Source organism: Perna viridis, chromosome 7 (assembly GCF_037379345.1).
Source record: "Perna viridis isolate PV_CMFRI_1.1 ecotype Kerala chromosome 7, ASM3737934v1, whole genome shotgun sequence".
Lineage (NCBI taxonomy): Eukaryota > Metazoa > Mollusca > Bivalvia > Mytilida > Mytilidae > Perna > Perna viridis.
Genome location: NC_142451.1, coordinates 1,081,901 through 1,099,110, shown reverse-complemented (window position 1 = coordinate 1,099,110; position 17,210 = coordinate 1,081,901). Strand labels below are relative to the sequence as shown.

At 32.5% G+C, this 17,210-nt stretch overlaps 1 protein-coding gene across 1 annotated transcript in view; it reads left to right on the top strand.

The window, feature by feature from the left end:
* Positions 1 to 15,720, top strand: part of LOC148610883 (uncharacterized) — a 44,375-nt gene extending 28,655 nt beyond the window's left edge. Inside the window, exons 28-45 of the mRNA XM_088590736.1 lie at positions 305 to 522; positions 1,915 to 2,067; positions 2,442 to 2,526; positions 2,830 to 2,982; positions 3,460 to 3,655; positions 4,316 to 4,398; positions 4,736 to 4,857; positions 6,042 to 6,614; positions 6,903 to 7,039; positions 8,052 to 8,112; positions 8,337 to 8,402; positions 8,759 to 8,864; positions 9,314 to 9,577; positions 10,615 to 10,710; positions 11,083 to 11,190; positions 11,514 to 11,681; positions 12,682 to 12,740; positions 12,935 to 15,720. Coding sequence (XP_088446862.1) covers positions 305 to 522; positions 1,915 to 2,067; positions 2,442 to 2,526; positions 2,830 to 2,982; positions 3,460 to 3,655; positions 4,316 to 4,398; positions 4,736 to 4,857; positions 6,042 to 6,614; positions 6,903 to 7,039; positions 8,052 to 8,112; positions 8,337 to 8,402; positions 8,759 to 8,864; positions 9,314 to 9,514 — 2,154 coding nt within the window. The 3' untranslated portion in view covers positions 9,515 to 9,577; positions 10,615 to 10,710; positions 11,083 to 11,190; ... (1 more) ...; positions 12,682 to 12,740; positions 12,935 to 15,720. The remainder of the gene's footprint in view (positions 1 to 304; positions 523 to 1,914; positions 2,068 to 2,441; positions 2,527 to 2,829; positions 2,983 to 3,459; positions 3,656 to 4,315; positions 4,399 to 4,735; positions 4,858 to 6,041; positions 6,615 to 6,902; positions 7,040 to 8,051; positions 8,113 to 8,336; positions 8,403 to 8,758; positions 8,865 to 9,313; positions 9,578 to 10,614; positions 10,711 to 11,082; positions 11,191 to 11,513; positions 11,682 to 12,681; positions 12,741 to 12,934) is intronic.
* The last annotated feature ends 1,490 nt before the right edge of the window (positions 15,721 to 17,210 follow it).

The following is a 17,210-nucleotide window of genomic DNA, read 5'->3' as shown; positions in this document are numbered from 1 at the left end:
CAATTTGTGGACATAAATTGTCATGGTGTGTCAACATTTTGTGGACATAAATTATCATGTGTCAACAATTTGTGGACATGAATTGTCATGGTGTGTCAACTTTTTGTGGATTTATGGAGTGTAAAATTCATTGATTTCTTTTGTAAGTTTTCCATGAAAATTTCTCTTTTTTGGGGGGGGAATAGAATTTGTGGTTTGACTAAACTACGCATACCACAAATATTGAAACTATGAAAAAAAATATCATCAGCAGTATATCTTTAGATTGTTTTTGATCATTCTATCATCAGTGGTATCTTTACAGCAACTTCAGTTCAAGACCCATGTAAACCAGAAATCTGGTCAGACCTTTAATCTTAGGAATGCTGGAAACATCAACATGGAATGTTTGTTGGGTGTTATAGAGTACCAGGAATACTTCACTGTTAATCCAGCACAGTTTACCATACCACCAGGACAGGAGAGACCTGTTACTGTGTCATTCAATCCTGTCAGAGGGTTTACTGTTCCTTCATTTGAAACGTAAGTTTTCTTTTATTACCCCTGGGAAGTGATCAAGCTGGTTGTCAGCTGTGGACACAACTCCTCAGAAACCGCTGAACAGAATTTGACCAAATTTTGTAGGATTGTTTGTCACCATGTGTAGTCGATCATACGTAACCGCTATTTTGATTCGACAGTTTTTATGGGAGTTATGGGACTTTGTTTATTTTTCATGTTGCTTTTTTTTGCGGATTTTTTTGTTGTTGTATGAAGAATTATTAACCTAACTTAATTTGATTCATTAAGATACCTTAACGTTGAATCGCCACATGGACTTATGAAAACACATGAAGGGGACATATGGCTACTTGTAGCATTCTTGTTCCTTTTTAAAACATTTTTGTATTATATATAATATTGGATTCACCCTGTCTGTCCACATTTTTGGTAAGTACAACTCTTCCATAACTGCGTAAGGGATTTTGATGAAATTTTGTAGGAAGATTGGGCATCATATGTAGATGTGCATGAAGGAATATAATTACTATTGGAGCACTCAAAAGGGAGGAAATCCAACTTAAGTGTTTTAAATGCTAAAACCTTGTAAGTGCAACTTCTCCTTAACTGCTCAAGGGATTTTAATGAAATTTTATAGGAAGGTTGGTCATCTTATGAAGATGTGCACTAAGAAATTGAATAACTGTCTGAGGACTCCAAAAGGAGATGGTCCAACTTAAGATTCATGTGTGCAAGTCATCCTAACCTGCTCCAGGGATTTAGTTGAAATTTATAGAAAGGTGGAGCATCATATGTAGATGTGCACGAAGGAATATAATTACTATCTGTAATGGAGATAATTAAGAGAAGTACAGTAAACTACATTTGAAGCAGGGGTTTTCTCTTCGTCAGCTTGCTCACATTATTTCCAGTTTCCATCTAAAGTACTTCTGTGGTTTCTTATATGGTTTCTCAGAGTGTTGCAGGGGTATCACCTAGTGAGCTTTGGTGAAGGGTTTTCTACTTTAAGATAGTTAGGATTTAAATGTCATGAAAGAAGTTGAAAATTTTGCTTTTCTGGGATTAAAAGAAAGGCAAATATACTTAATGAATAGACTTAATAAGTAGACTTAATGAGTAGACTCAATGAACATATATGAATGAAATAATGATTGGAGTTAAGTGTTCAGTGATTATGTATTTGTATTTTATCTGTAAGATCCAACAGCAAGCGTATAGCAAAGAAAAGACTTTCCTCTGTTATTAGACTGCATTCTACCTGGAAAGTAGTTAACAAAATGTAGGTCGCTCAGATGCTTTACATATATATTTATTATACCATTCTTCTCAAATTTCCTCTCATTACTTTAAGGATAAACTTTTGAAGAAATATTTGGAACTACAATGATTATATTCAATTTTTTTTTCTTCCAGAATTTTGTTGATGAGAATTTTGCCACAAGGTCCAGATTATGATCTGCCAATCCGAGCTGAGGTCCAGAAAGAGGCTGTTGTTCATAGAGGGCCAGTGTTGCTAGGAGACAGACAGTTTATTGACTTTGGTGGTGTTGCTATGGGTAAATCTTTGTAAGTTAAGTAGAAAAATACCATATATATATGTGATTTCCTGTAAAATATAAAGAAGTAAAACAGTTTAATAAGTTTAAAAGATGTATTTTGTTACATGGTCTGACATTAAATGTGGTCCTATTGCCCAGTAAAACTGTCATTCAGAACCATACTTTTCCAAATGACAACCAACTTCAGATCCACCTAGTTTAAAAACTGGACAAGTAGAATTTCCATTCACTTACTTGCCATAGGGACAAGGTTATCAAAATCTTAACGTCATACCTGATATTAAATTTTAAAGTCATAATTTATATTAAATCTTTGATGAAAGTTTATTGACAATTAACTCAGAGTAGGAGTTGACTACAGATTTACTTGCTTTGTTTCAGGGTAAAGAGATATACACTGAAGAATGTAACCTCATCACAGCTGAAGTTATCATTGGAGATCAGATCTGATACTGACAGCTTCCAGGTATATAGAGGTTTAAATTAGACCATTCAAAATTATTAACTGATAAGGCAGACACTGCATCATAAAGTGTAGCAAAACATTCTTTGGGTTTACAATAAACATGAAAACTGAATTTTCTGATGCATTGCTTATTAGTTGTTACAAACAGACTGATTTCAGACATGTCTGTTCCTTGACTATTAATGGTAAATTTGTTTCTGACTCTTTCAGTAATTGATTATTGATGTTAAGTGATTTGAAACATGACTGTTTCGATGTTGAAGTGATTCCATGTAACTGTAACTAAATTACTATGTATTGTAGTTATTGTGGAATGACAGAAGATCATACACACGAGAGTTACTGGTAAATGGAGGAGATAAATTTCTTGTCAATGTAGAATATCGCCCGTCAGCTGTAAGGCAACATCATGGCAAGCTGGTGGTAAAACCTGTTGGCATGGCTGTTAAATACTCTGTAATTATTATATTTCTTAGTGTGTATGGTAGTTAATATAATGGTTCAAATCTTCTCCAGGAAGGAGTGATTTGTAACTTGTGAGCTTAAGGGAGCATATGAAAATCTGAATTTCACCTAAGAAAGTGGAGAAAGGATATAAGCCAAGCCTTATATAATGGAGAAATGGTTTCTCCTATGAAAAATATTTGGGGGGATGGCTCTCATGAAATTTCAGTAAACACTTGATGGTTAGAAAGTCATATGCATACATGTATTTAATCACTAAGTGTTATCAGTGTTAACCACATATCAGATTTTGTTGATGAAGTAGACTATCTTTGTGGTTGTCTATTGTTTAGGTGTCATTAGCTAGTATAATGTATTTGAATTGGCATTGAAATGTTCACTTATTTAACATCCCAAGAATGTAGCAAAAATTATCTTTTGAAATGGCTTGATGATAAAGTTGACAAGACCATATTGTTATTTTTATAGATTCCATTAGAAGGATATGGAGGTACCAATCTATTGGTTATGGAAGGTGCCAGTATAATTGAGGGCAACAGTGTTACAGATCAGAAATATTTACTGAATTTCTCTGGTATAGAGCCTAACAAATGTCAGATACAGAAAATCTCACTGAGAAACGTTGGTTCAAGAGCTGCTTATGTCAAAGGTTTATGCTTCACAGGTAGGAACTCAGAAACATTGCCTCTAGAGTTTATAAGTGTCAACAAGTTTGTATAATAGTTTTACTTAGCAAGTCTAAACTAATACTAATACTTGCATAGTAAGGTTCAACATTTTTGGGTTCAATCATTTTGCCTGATTCTTGCAAAGATTTGTACATAATTATACCCCATCTCAACAAGTGGGTGGTATATTGGAATCACCTTGTCTGTCATTCCATCCATCCGTCTGAATTTCATCGCTATTACTTCGGCTCTCTGTGGATGGATTGATTTCAAATTTTGTGTGTGACTTTATAAAGATGATGCATACAGTGTTAGTGATTTTGAGTGCTGTCTAAACATCAACTTCTCATTTTGTAGGACTTTGCCATTTTTCACTGTATGGAATGATAGATAAAATTTTTATCACAAAATTCTTGGCTCCTATTGATGGATTCGTTTCAAATTTGGTTTATTTCTTCATATGGAAGGGGTAATAATGGTTCTTTATATGGATGAGTTATACATGGTGATGTTCGATATCAACTTCCTGTATGAGTAGCACAACAACACATGCAATTTCCTGTTTTACTATGATATATGATATTATGTGTTGCATATTAATTATTTTGTATTGATTTCAATTGGGCAAAATATTCTATTCTATTTTTTATGTACAGATCCAAGCTGTAAACACCTAGTCAGACCTCCAAGGGTTCTTATAGAACCTAATGAAATGGTGATTAAAGCAAAAGGAGCCAGTGTAAGTAGCATTATAGATGTATTATATCTTGATCATGTAATGTGTCAGATGCTTGTTAGACTAAAACAGAAGTAATGTGGACATTAACATTGATAGGAGTAAAAATGTACTGTAAGAGAGAATTTTGTCAGTAGCTTGGCAGCTGAATATTAGTTAGTTGTCTGAGATTAAGAAATTAACTAAGTTCATAATGCAGGGAAATGTCACATCACAAATACAATGAAGCAACATCTGATGGTTAATATTTCATCCTGTCTGCTCCATTAAATTTAAGTACAACTCCAAAATGTGAATCAGCTTTTGTAAGACATTACTGGATCTTAACTACTTTTTTCAGTGTATAACAGTTGTGTTTAACCCAACAGAGAGAGAATGTGCCCTGTGTAGTGAGGGGAGAGAAATAGTAGCAGTTGTTGGGTTTCTCTGCGGTGATGAAGTTAGTCGACAGAGGATGAGAAGGTTTGTAGTACACATGGTCGGCTTTCTCTTTGGTGATGAAGTTAGTCGACAGAGGATTAGAAGGTTTGTAGTGCACATGGTCTGCTTTCTCTTTGGTGATGAAGTTAGTAGTCAGAGGATGAAAAGATTTGTAGTACACATGGTCGGCTTTCTCTTCACTGATGAAGTTAGTTGACTGACAATGAGAAGGTTTGTAGTACACATGATTGGCTTTCTCTTTGGTGATGAAGTTAGTCGACAGAGGATGAGAAGGTTTGTAGTGCACGTGGACGGCTTTCTTTTTGGTGATGAAGTTAGTTGACAGAGGATGAAACGGTTTGTAGTACACATTGTCGGCTTTCTCTTTGGTGATGAAGTTAGTCGACAGAGGATGAGAAGGTTTGTAGTACACGTGGTTGACTTTCTCTTTGGTGATGAAGTTAATCGACAGAGAATGAGAAGGTTTGTAGTACATATGGTTGACTTTCTCTTTGGTGATGAAGTTAGTCGACAGAGAATGAGAAGGTTTGTAGTGCCCATGGTCGGCTTTCTCTTTGGTGATGAAGTTAGTCGACAGAAGATGAGATGGTTTGTAGTACACATGGTTGGCTTTCTCTTCACTGATGAAGTTAGTCGACAGAGGATGAGAAGGTTTGTAGTACACATGGTTGGCTTTCTCTTTGGTGATGAAGTTAGTCGACAGAGAATGAGAAGGTTTGTAGTACACATGGTTGACTTTCTCATTGGTGATGAAGTTAGTCGACAGAGGATGAGAAGGTTTGTAGTGCCCATGGTCGGCTTTCTCTTTGGTGATGAAGTTAGTAGTCAGAGGATGAGAAGGTTTGTAGTACACATGGTTGGCTTTCTCTTTGGTTATGAAGTTAGTTGACAGAGGATGAGAAGGTTTGTAGTACACACGCTTGAATGGGAAAGATTCTTTTCAACTGAGGTTGTGTTTATTTTAACTTCTCTGGCTTCTTTGACAAATATCAAAGAAAAAAATATAAAAAATAAGGATAAAGCTACATGTATCACTGGTTTGATGTAAGAGTTGGGACAAGGAATGTGAATATGTACAGTCACATATATTATCCAGTTAGTACATGTAAAGATGTTTTATCAGTATGAAAAAGTAGCTGTTGTTAGCTTGCTTCTGTTATGTATAAATTCTTATGTAACCTTTAATTTATATAATCTCTTTTTAGGGTCATTCGTCAGAGTAAAGGTCATAAGAGTAAAATTCAAAGGTCCATATGTGACGAAAATATTTTACATTGTACGAACTTTAACCTGCCATTTATGGATGAAGACATGGTACCTGACCTGCCTTCTGTTATCTCAGATGTTGGTCCATCAAAAGACATTGATCTGTTCTATAGAAGCATGTCCAAGGTCAGTCTGACCTTGGTAGCCTCAGCTGCTCAATCTGGTGTCTATTCAAATCATGGAAGTAACTTTACAACAACCATTCAGAATGGTGGTGATTATGGAACTCCACAAAATAGTCGCTGTAATTTAGCATCTTCAGTTCCTGTAGACTATTTGTCTGACCATTTGTCATCTAAAAATACAAAAGGAATAGTGACACATGATCAACCTTATAATTTACCTCCTAGGATTCCTCAGTCTTCCATACCAAGTCAGGCAGCAGACAGACTTTACAATACTGCTGGGACCATTAGAATGTCTTCCATGCCATCTAGTCACCTAGCAACCAGCATGCCCTCTGGTTCCCATGTGAATGACATATCAGTAGTACCAGTAAAACATACAGACAAGTAATTGATAAATTAGCAATATTTGATTCCAGTAAACAGTTGTATACAAACTTAAGAACTTAAAAAAATAATTTAATGTTAATTAGAGTGTATAACATTTGGTAGTTAGTGAGATGAATGATCCAGTTGTGTTCTACATGGTTTACAACCATGAACCATTTACATTCTTAATAGCTCGGAAAAAAATTTTTAAGTACATTCAGCACTGCAGTAAAAAATATATATAATTTCATGCAAAATCAATTTTCTAAACACCATTTTTATTAACAATTATTTGATTTTTTATAGCGGCAGAGAATCTGTTTCCAACACAATGCCTGGGCCTTTGATAGGGCCTTTATTTACACAGTCCTTGATGCTAGACAAGGATAAATCAGACTGGGCTCTAAAACCCGAACAACTCATACTGCATGCTCCTTCTAAAGGTAAAGTATACTAATACTGTTTTGTTATACAATTTTTTATATGACTGCAAACAATTTGCTGATGTAGAATGTTATGGTGCAGTTGTAGTCTGGGGACGCTTCTTTTCTATGCGATAGTTGTGGTTGACCAATTGTTCTGAAATTTTAATATGATTTTACTGACCCTTAAAGGATGGTTCCTATTTAATTTGGACTTACTGTTATTACCTACTGTTTGAAAACAAGGGTTCAAAAAAGGTAAAAATAAGTGTTTTATTAAAACCCATGTAGAATGTTTGTTTTTTTTTTCCCCAATTTTAAATAATCTTTTTTTATTGTGTTCCTTATTTAATTCTGGTAAATAAATGTATTCAGCAGATTGTATGTGTTGACGACTGTTTTCAAGTTATAGTGGGTCAAAGTCAGGCTATGACAAGACTTTTTAATTTTTGGTCCAATTTCGAAATATGTTATCATTTGATTTATCATAAAAATCCCTGCTTGCATTTTTCAATCAGATTTCAGATGTCTATTAGTTATAAGGGGTCAAAGGGGCCACATTTTTTATTTTTGGCTTGATATTGAAAATTTTAAAATTATTTCAAAATTTTGTGCAATATAGTTTCCAAACCATTTGATTTGTCCATAATAAATTGTGCTTATGCTTATATGTGTCAAAAGATAATATTGTGTCCACACTTCCCAACTGTTCATAGTTTGACCACTGCAGTCGTATCATGCTGTGCTTGTCGACTTCTTAATAAGTTTGAATTGGTTCAGTAATATTGATCTACATGTATGAGTGGTCAACATCAAAGTTCAGATGAATACAGAATTTATTTGTTACAAGTACATACACATATTTGTTAAGTTGCCTTTTAAAATATTCTTCCTATGGGTATAAAAAGGCTTTAAAATTACTGAATAAGTGATACAGTATTCTTTCTCACAAGACACCAACTATGTGATGATATATTCATTGCTGGTATGCTGTATTCTTATCCCTTTATTTATATAAATTTACTTATTTTAGTTGATGACCGACCTGAAGTTTCAAAGTTCCAGATCATTAACTTCTTGAACAAGGAAATGAGGTTAGTTAATTTTCACATCAATGGTTTGTTTCTACCCTTGTAGTATTGTATAATTATTTTGAAGGCATGAGATGTTAGGGTAACACTAAAGGTTTTGCAATCAGATATAACGTGTTAAATGAAATGTTTAACAAAAATGGGGGCAACAGTTGAGCCTGAGCTGTGAATGATAACCATGCTTGAAGCTTCCTAAATAAATGTCTTATGGTTAACTGTTTTTACAGGTTTAAGATGTCATGGCTTGGACAATGGGTAAAAATTACACCTGAAACAGTAACTGTTCAACCAAAGTAAGTCTTATTTGTCTAAAGCTTGGTTTAAAAGTATTTCTTATTTGTTCCTTGACCTTTTGAATTGGCTTATTATTTTCAATGATGAAGAAGTTCGGTGTATTCATTTTACTAAATTAATCAACAGAGCAAACTGTTTATACTGAATATTGAAACTTGAATAGATGACTATACAAATTGAAATTTTGAATAGTTATTTTGTAGTTAATTGTTTAAAATTATGGTGCAACTAATCCATGGTTATTCTAGGAAATTGTTTTTGATAAAGTACCTGTATGAATCAGTTCTATCATAGTTTCCTAGTTATTCATTAGTTATACCATGTAACAGTTCTATATAATACTGTATCATTAAAGGAGTACAACATCAATATGTATCAGTCCCAGTGCAAGAGTTTTCCAGAATATGGAGACATTACCATGGCGAGGAACTGTTCATGTGTCATGTGGAGAGCAGTATAAGGTACAATGATCCTTTTAATCTTGAAATACAGAATCAACTGCACATAGCAAAACATTACAAGATAATATATGATATATTGACTCAGTCAGTTATCATAACTCAGTTTAGAAAACTAATATTATTGCAGGGGAGATAATATACTAGTTCAGTATTTGACTTCCACTTTTTGTGCTTTAATTCCTTTTAAGCAAATAAGGAAGCAATACCATTTTTAGTGGAGTCCGTGTTGCTCATTTGCTTTTGTTACTTTTTATGTATGATTTTAGTTACTTTATGTTCTTTGTTGTGTAAGTCTGTTTTCCATGTCTGGTCTTTGTCCCTGGATTGCATTCTTTTGATTACTGCTATAACCTTGGTTCCCTTGATTACTCTTTTAATGGATGATAATTTATTTTTTTGAAGTCTGTAAATTGGAAAGAAATGATATTTGTAGATTTTTTTACTGTTAGACTCTACAGGTTCAGATAAGAACTGATATACAAACAGAAGAAGATGCTGCAAACAGAAATCTGGCTCCATTGTACAAACAGGTGTCGTCTGCTACATCAATCTGTATCCCTGCTGAGAATCGAGGGGTTCAGGTCAACACATCACAGGTCAACTTTCCACCAACCAAAGTAGGAGACATGTCTGAGACCTATGTAGACTAAACTAATGTGGCCAGTGAAAACCTGAGGTGGACAATCTCCATATTTGCTCCTCCCTATGTGAAGGTACTCATTAAGATATGGCCTTTGTTACCATGAGGACATGTTATCACAGTGCTATAGTTAACCCAGATTTGACATCATATGAGCAATTCTATGGATGATTCTGGAAAAGTAGATGATGCTTACCCTATTGGTGCACCATGTTGCTCATTTGTTTCTTTTATTATTGGGTGTATTTTTTAGATAATTTGTTTTACTTTTTGTGTTTTTGTGTTTTATTTGTCTTGTCTTTGTCCCTGGATCAAGAATTTCCTGTTCCTGGTTCTTATAATGGTCTCCTTGCTGTTACTATACTTTAATATTCCTTGATTCTGAGGTAGGCATTTAAGTGTATTATCTTGTGTAAAGTTGTGATTGGTAAGAAATGGTGGTCAGCATTCAACCTTGATTTCACAATTCAAAAATAATTTTAAAAAATATAGGGTTAACCATGTGTAATTTAATTGAACAGAATTTTAAAAATTCTTCCAAACATTTTTTTAAACACATAGTCATTTAACCCTTACAATGCTGCACAGTAAATACAACATTGGGCTGCCACTGCTGCATTTTCTAATATTTTTATGCTCAAACTGTACACCTAATTTTAAGCTTTTATAACTTTTTTTATCATTGGGCAAACAAAAAAAGTTGTCTATAGATTGGAAGTTATAATAATTTTACTTTAATTTGGACTTATATTGAATCCATCAAATTCATTAAAATATATTTGGATAAAGTCTGCGTCTTTATTGTCCACTATTTTGCTTCACATTTCATTGATTCACCTTCAACTTTATGCTTTTTCTGCAAAATTTTCCCAAACATATTACCTAGATTTTAAACACAGAGATGATATTGATATGCTTTAATGATATCAGGTAAAATATAGAGGTCTCTAGAGTGATTTAAACTCTATGGCTGACTGTCAAAATTTAGTAGTGAAAAATTACTTATGTTGCGAGTAGTAGCGACAGCCAAACATTTCGTCAAGACATAAGGGTTAAAAGATGTAGGTCATTTTGTTATTAACATTTTTTTTTATAATTTTCTATTTGTAGGGGGCAGATAACTCCAAAGATGTATTTAGAGCTACCTATAAAGTGTTTTCATTTTCTGAGAAGTACGGACATCTTGAGGGGAACCAGTCAACCCAGGTAAACAACTATAAATAACTGTACATAGATACAACAATAACAATAACAATAACAGTAACAGATTATCACTGAAGTTGTTTATCAAAAATATTACATATTAAACATATGAACACAGTAATCACAATTTTGTGCGAGTTTTGCCATGAATTGAAAAGTCTTACATACATGTATTTCAGACATGACTTTCTTCCGCTTTTTCAAATCCTGATTTTTCCATTATGGTTCTTTTTCTTTTACTGTATATATACTTCTAATTTTGTCAATGTCCTCTTTGTTTGTTGACCTCGTATTAAAACCATGTCTGATTGTTTTATACCCCATACTGTGTATTTACTGTGTATTAGATTAGACATGTTTTGATTTATATTTCAGATTTGTGTTCAGTTCATGCCACGGTCACAAGGAGCATTTTCTCAGTATTGGGAGGTTCAGTCTAGAGGCAGTACCTCCAACAGTGTTAGAATAGAACTCAAGGGAGAGGTTTGCATGCTTTCTTAACATTTGTGTAATTTGTAGAAAAATACTTAAAATTATTTCTATACGTATAAGAATAATATTTCATCTTTAATTTAGTTTGATAAAAAGTTTTCTATTTCTTTCGAGAACATGGTCTGATTTCATAAAGAATCTGAAATTGAGTTTTCATAAATCCTTCCTCAACTCAAATTTCGACAAATCAAATTGCTTGAATTTGAAGATTTGAGGAAAAACTCAGAGATTTTTTTTATGAAACTGGCTCTTGATGATATAAATTCTTCATACTGTATTTTACCCTCTGTAATCACACAAGCATTCCTTTCCAGGGTTTTGATGAAGAGAAAAAAACAAAGGAATCAGAGACTAGGAAGAGAACTGATGCTTTGTTTACTCTGGAGAATGAGCAGGAAACACAAGAATTCCTTCCATGTGATATTGGACATGTTCAAATGATCAAAGTTCAGCTCAAAAATAGGTCAAGTGCTCCACAAATAGTAAGTGGTAATCTGCTACACTAATATTGTTATTGCATTGCCACCTTTATCATAAAAGTCTTATCAAGATAAGATATGTACCTATTCTTAGGTTCATTAAAATGTTGAATTAGATATGATAAGGTACTGTTCAGGTTAATGGTGTTTAGGGATTCAGTAGTGTTGACCCTCATTCTTAGTTTTTATGCTGGGCAAATTGTCAAAAAAATGAGTGAAGTGGAAAATATGAATGATACACTTTAGTTACAATTAATGTCACTTGGTATTTGAAAATTCTAAGTATTGATTGTAATCTATCATGGTCTTATCATATTAATATTTTGATTAAAAATTTCAAAGAAAATGGCTGTGTTAAAGTATCTTGGAAGTTTTATGTCTACTGAACTCTAAAAGTATACAACTCTGTTATTTTCCACATTTTAATTATTTTTGTACTGTATGGTCCAACTTGAAAAGTGTAAACAATCCAATGTATTGTTTGAAAAAGTGAGATGGATGCCAATGACTGATTTCTTTATATATATAATCAATTAACACCTGAGTACAGTACTTGTATGTTTTTATTAAATTTGTTCACCAAATAACTTCTAGAAGTACTAGACAGTGTGACAGTAACATATTATTTGTGCCATGAGGCAGAATGGAATATTTCAAATGATCATAATCATTATATCATTTTTTGTTTTTTGTTTTTTAATAACATGAAAACAAAAATCATAAATTGTACATTGATTGAGAGTTTCAAAAAGCATATTTAGAAAATTATTTTAGTAATGCTACTGCTGATATCTGATATTTCATTTTGTGTAGTTAATATTTTTGTCATTTTTTTAAGTCACTTTTATTTATTCTTTATGTTGTATACTATGTACATATATATATACAGGACCATAATGTAAACTGGTTCATGGTCTAAATATGCTGTTTAAATGAAGGAGATTGACATTACTGTAGAATGAACTATGGAATGGCTATGTTAACAATCCTGATTTATTTTTAGGTTGAAGTTGTTCCACCACAGCTTCCTTTTGTAGTTAAACACTCCAGTTTTACTCTGAAGTAAGTCCACAAATTCACTTTACATTGAAAGATTATATTTGCTAATTCTATTACTTAATTGATGAAAGGTAAAGTTAGGAGATGTAGAGTATATTTCTTTGTATTCACTTTTCCTTCCGTGAACTTAAATTTGTTACAACTGAAGTTCTAAATGTTTATTCATGTTACAATGGCTTGTTTCTTTTACCTTTTAGACCTCGAAGTTTCCTGAGATTTCCCATAGAGTTCAGACCTAGTGGATATGGCATTTATGATGGACTTGTAATATTTAAAGCCGATGTGGGGAGCAGTGTTAGCTGTAAAGTCAGAGGAGTCTGTCAGAAGCTGTAATGAAAACAATATTCAGCTTAAAAAGAACAACCCAGATTAAAATGAATGATTAAAACCTGATGATACACAACAAAGAAGCACTAGTTGTGTAACTAACAGCATGATTTCCTAGGATGAAAAACTTGTAAAATTGTAACCTGGAATGAATGGCCCGAAATGATTAATAAAACCAAGAATATGAATAACGAGTTCATAGTGAGAAACACGATTAAAGAAGTACATGGATGGTTGAAAATTAAAAAGGAATGAAAATTGATTGAAAAAAATACTGTTTGTAATTTTGGCTTCCAAGTGGTTTTGAGTTTTATTCAAAGACTCAGAAGACTTTTGTAGCAATATATAGAAATATGTGATTATTATCTCAAAAGATTGTGAAATAAATGGTTTAGGTTTTTTCCTGTTAGAGCGAGGAGTTTCAAGTAGTAAGGAATATTTTTTAAAAAGTGTCTCTGTGGAGATGACACTATTGTAAGATCTTGTTATTTTACCACAAAAATCAGTCTTCACGAATCATGAAATATATATTTACTACTACCACTCATCCCCTTCATGTTACTTCTATCTATTTCATCCATTATATTATAATGGAGTTATATTTTTGATGACTTAAGAGAAATGTGATATTTTTGTATGTAAAACTGTGATATGAAATTTGGTGCTGAAACAAAATGCCTTATTTCACATGTAATTGATTGTCTGACTATTTATTTTTAAGGTATTGTGTTGTGTATTATTGTGTTTCTTTCTGTAAACGTAAACAACAACTGTGTATTGACATTTGTTTATATTCATTTTGCGTGTTAACTATAAGTAATACATTACATTTGACAAGAATTGATTTTAGAAATTTTTTTTTTTTTTACTTTGATGAGGAGCGGTGAAATGAAATCATTATCAGGTTTTATTAAAATTAATTGAAATACAGTAGATCTGAATCATTTAGGATTAAGTATGAGATGAGCTGAGATTGAAGATTACAGATGATATATTTCTTTATTTTTTTTTTTGCAGTAGAGTTATTGGTTGATAGACCATCTATAGATAAATAAAAGAATGACAATTAATGACTGTTTTTTTTTGTTTTTGTTTTTTTAAATTCACATCCCCAGAGTCATTCAAAATCTGCCAGATGTGCAATTTATTGGTTTTATATAAATTATCTCCTAAAATATATGAATCATCATGTTCATGAATTCTGAGTTTTTTTGAAAGAGAAAAAGTCATTTATGATGTAGAAGACTTAAAATGTTTGTAATGCATTTTTTCTAACATGACGCTATATTGTACACACTGCCTTCAGTTTCAAACGGTTATCTGATATCTTTTCCTTCTCTGTCTTTTTGGATAATTTTCCAAGCTGTTGACTGGCTTTACTTGATCAATGAAACAGTTCAAGATGTGTCATCAATGCAAAATCTGAAGCAAGATTTTAACTTTGATAAAGAAAAACAGCTGTTAACTTTATTTTTTCAATGAAGGAAAACAATTACTGTAATTAACTGTGTATAAGTGACTGTATAGCATTTTTATTGTCTTGACATGCTTCAGTCATTACTGTTAACATTACGTGAAGGAATTACATAAAGCTCTTGACATGCCTCGATCATTACTGTTAACATTACGTGAAGGAATACATAAAGCTCTTGACATGCTTCAATCATTACTGTTAACATTACCTGAAAGAATTACATAAAGCACTTGACATGCTTCAATCATTACTGTTAACATTACCTGAAGCACTTGACATGCTTCAATCATTACTGTTAATATTATGTGAAGTAATTGCATAAAGCTTTTTTTTTAAACGGTGACCAATGACTGACAAAAGGAGTTAACATCAGTCTTGACCATTATGACAAAAGATATGGAATGTCATTAGATTACCGCATCACAGGACCATTACTTCAAACATACTCCCTCTGCATTGGGGATTCAGGCAGGGGCACACCCACTGTGACACCTCTAAAATGAGGAAACTAAATTTTTTTGCATGAAATCTCGATTTTTCATAAATTGTACCTTCAAAAATTTGTTTGCCTCACTTCGCTCAGCTTTTCATTCTATTTATGCCTCCCAAACCTGGAATCCTAGATCCGCCTCTGCTCTGCTTGCTGTTAATAAAATCTTGCTTGTCCAGAAATAAGTGGAATGAATGTTTCAGAAATTATATAACCAATCTAACCAATGTGTGTACTCTGTGATCATTTACAGGTTATTTTTAGTTTGTAATATCAGAGAGAACTCTTCAGGTTGTAAATTGTGGCCAAAAATCAGTAAGGAACTTATTATGTTTGTATGTATGTTGACTGGTAAACAGATTTGTATCTTACCAATCAGATCATTAGATTTCTGATGACTAATTGGATTGGTAGATTTCTGATGGCCAATCTGTAGATGGTATAGCTAAATAGTATGGATATGTCACTCATAATTTCTTATGCAAATCCTATCATTGGTATGTCACACATATGAAGATATCTTTTTATGTCTGTACATATATTATGATTTGTGCAGCTAATGATAAAGATCTGTAATTTAAAGGATCTGATTTGCTATGTTAGATTGTATGTAATGTTGTACATAGATTAATATTGCAATGTGGTTCAAGCTAGAAATATATATGTACTTGGTAATAAAATGCCAAAATGATTGATTGTGTTTATTTACTTACTGACATTTTGCCAATGTCCAGCTACTATTGATTTTCTCTGACCAAATGAACTATTGTTTATTTACTTACTGTGCAATGCCAATGTTCAGCCACTGTTGCCTTTCTCTGACCAAATGAATTAGTGTTTAGTTACTTACTGACCTTTTGCCAGCTACTACTGACTTCTCTGATGTCTCTTGTCTTTAATATTTAGCAGTAAGACAGAAGGGTATTCTGTATTTGAACAGAAGGGGTAGCTGTATTTATAATAAGTATACTCGTGTTTAAAAGTGGGTGAGTTGAATTTTGATCTTTTTTCAATCTTTTGTAATAAATAAGTATTATGTTCTGGATTTGGGAAAAAGACATTAATTTTCATCAGTGCTGTATAATTGGTAGAGTTCAATGTACTACACAATAACCTGAGTGTTACTAATGGTTTATGTCATTATTAGTGGTGTTATTACTTTCCATGAAGACGTCCACACAAAAACCAGGCAATGGGTGGCACATGACAAATTGTTTTTTAAAAAAATTAATTCATTTCAGAATCACAAATGAATTGTTTCTTAAAGTTGAATGTTGGTTTTTGATTAACTGCAACAGTTAGAGAAATTATGTAGAAAGCATTAAAGTTCATTGAAAAAGGGATATAACTCTTTCATTTTGTGTAAATTTTGGTTGCTTTCTTATGGAACATTAAAATCATTTTCGAAGCCATCCATTATTGATTTGAAATAATCTTTGTACTATTGGACAAACATATGGTATATACATTACATTAGAACAAAAAATTTAGTGGGATAAAATTTACCATGTGCCAACCATATCATAGGATCTGTCAGATTTCTCTTTTGGGTATTAATAAATATGTGTGCTTTACTGTGTAAAAAGTGATTTGAAAAAAAAAGGACTGAATTTAAATATTAAGATGACATGAATTAAAATTCAAATTTTTATTGGTCTAATCATGGTCCTACAGGGGGCATCTACATTCAACATTAATATCCATCAGATGACATAATAAGACAGTATAGAGACATAATGTGATATTCTCGCAGCAAAATAGATATATCTGTTGTATAGTTGTAGTCCAGACAAGATGAAATGTCTTACAATTGAGAAAATTAGGTGTTTTAAATTGAGAGAATGAAGTTTTTCCAACATTTAATTAGTCCAGTGACAAGGGGCAGAATACTAGCTCTCTGGGATAGTCATAATTATTTTCTTCTTTCTTTTCTTATTTAATTTAAAGGACCTTTGTGAACATAATGTAATATGTATTTGTATGCTTTAGTGGAAGATATTTTTTACAAAAAGAAAATCTGTGAAGGAATTTTATTAAGCTTCAAGACTAACTAAGCAACTTCAGTCTAATTTAAACCTCATTATATATCCAGTTAAGTATCTATTGAGGCTTTCTTAAAACTCTATATGACCTACTTAAGGAATAATTTGGAGTATCATGTATACCTTAGATACCAAAGAGC